The sequence below is a fragment of the Penaeus monodon genome, chromosome 32, assembly GCF_015228065.2.
Source record: "Penaeus monodon isolate SGIC_2016 chromosome 32, NSTDA_Pmon_1, whole genome shotgun sequence".
Lineage (NCBI taxonomy): Eukaryota > Metazoa > Arthropoda > Malacostraca > Decapoda > Penaeidae > Penaeus > Penaeus monodon.
Window position 1 is genome coordinate 21032221 of NC_051417.1, and position 991 is coordinate 21033211.

Sequence of the window (991 nt, forward strand, 5' to 3'; positions counted from 1 at the left end):
TTATACGAACAGATGTTCTTCCTTTAGGGGTGGTTGTTCTGAATGTGATCTAAAAGAACACAAGGAATAGGGGGGTGGAGAGGGAATGAAACAAGACAAACAGTAGGACAGGTTTTCCCCCTACCGTGGTACTTATAAAAGAAATAAGTTGCAGGCTTTGCTATTTAAATCTGAACGGGCTGGGTGCTTTGCTTAGCTAAGAGCGTGGCGGCAAATTAACGCATTTTTATTCTATATTTTTTTTCTTTTATGAATCTACACTACCATTTGATTGCTATGGAAAAATGTCTCTCTTTTTCTAGCTCCTGAAGTACTATGCAGGAGTGAGCAAAACTTGACTAGGCCAATCAAAACGCTAGCCATGCTTTCTGTACCAAAAGGAAAATAATACGTGGTCTGATTTCTAAAAACAAAGTTGCATGTTAGCAGCTGGATTAAACAGACTGGACAGCTAAACAGAAAACATTGCAATCGATTAAGCTAAACATTTCCAGTGTTACATGTATATGAGCATGATTTTGAATTTAAACGTGTCAGTCAAAAAATTATATGTAAGAAGAGGCAGCTGCAAGACGAGACATGTAAGTCCGCATTGTTAACATCAGCCAACTTACGCCATTCATAATCTCTGCCGTGTCTCGCACCAGTTTGCCGAGCTTGACCAGGGCGGCGTCAACCAGCGAGGCAGTTTTTGTGTAAGGCTTCAGTAACTTCTCCTCCTTTTTGCTATACCCGAGGAACAGGTAAACTCCATAGTCCACCTCGTATTCTTCTGCAAAGGAGGGGGGCGGGGGGCATTTAAACAAAGGGAGAATATTAAAGTCAATTCTAAATGTAGGTTTACTTTGGTTGTTCAATACAAATAATATCCTCTGATGAACAGTTTCCAGTTTGGAAGGATATTCCTGTTCAAGTTTACATGAAGTATCATTTAATTTGTGGGAATCTGAATCCATACAGCGGGTCGCAGTTATATTTATATTCATATCCT

General features: G+C 39.8%; 1 protein-coding gene across 1 annotated transcript in view; it reads right to left on the reverse strand.

Moving 5' to 3' along the window:
• LOC119593603 overlaps positions 1-991 on the reverse strand; it is a gene marked incomplete at its 5' end in the record, with an annotated part of 118927 nt that overhangs the window by 2607 nt on the left and 115329 nt on the right. Inside the window, 1 exon segment of the mRNA XM_037942559.1 lies at positions 615-772. Coding sequence (XP_037798487.1) covers positions 615-772 — 158 coding nt within the window.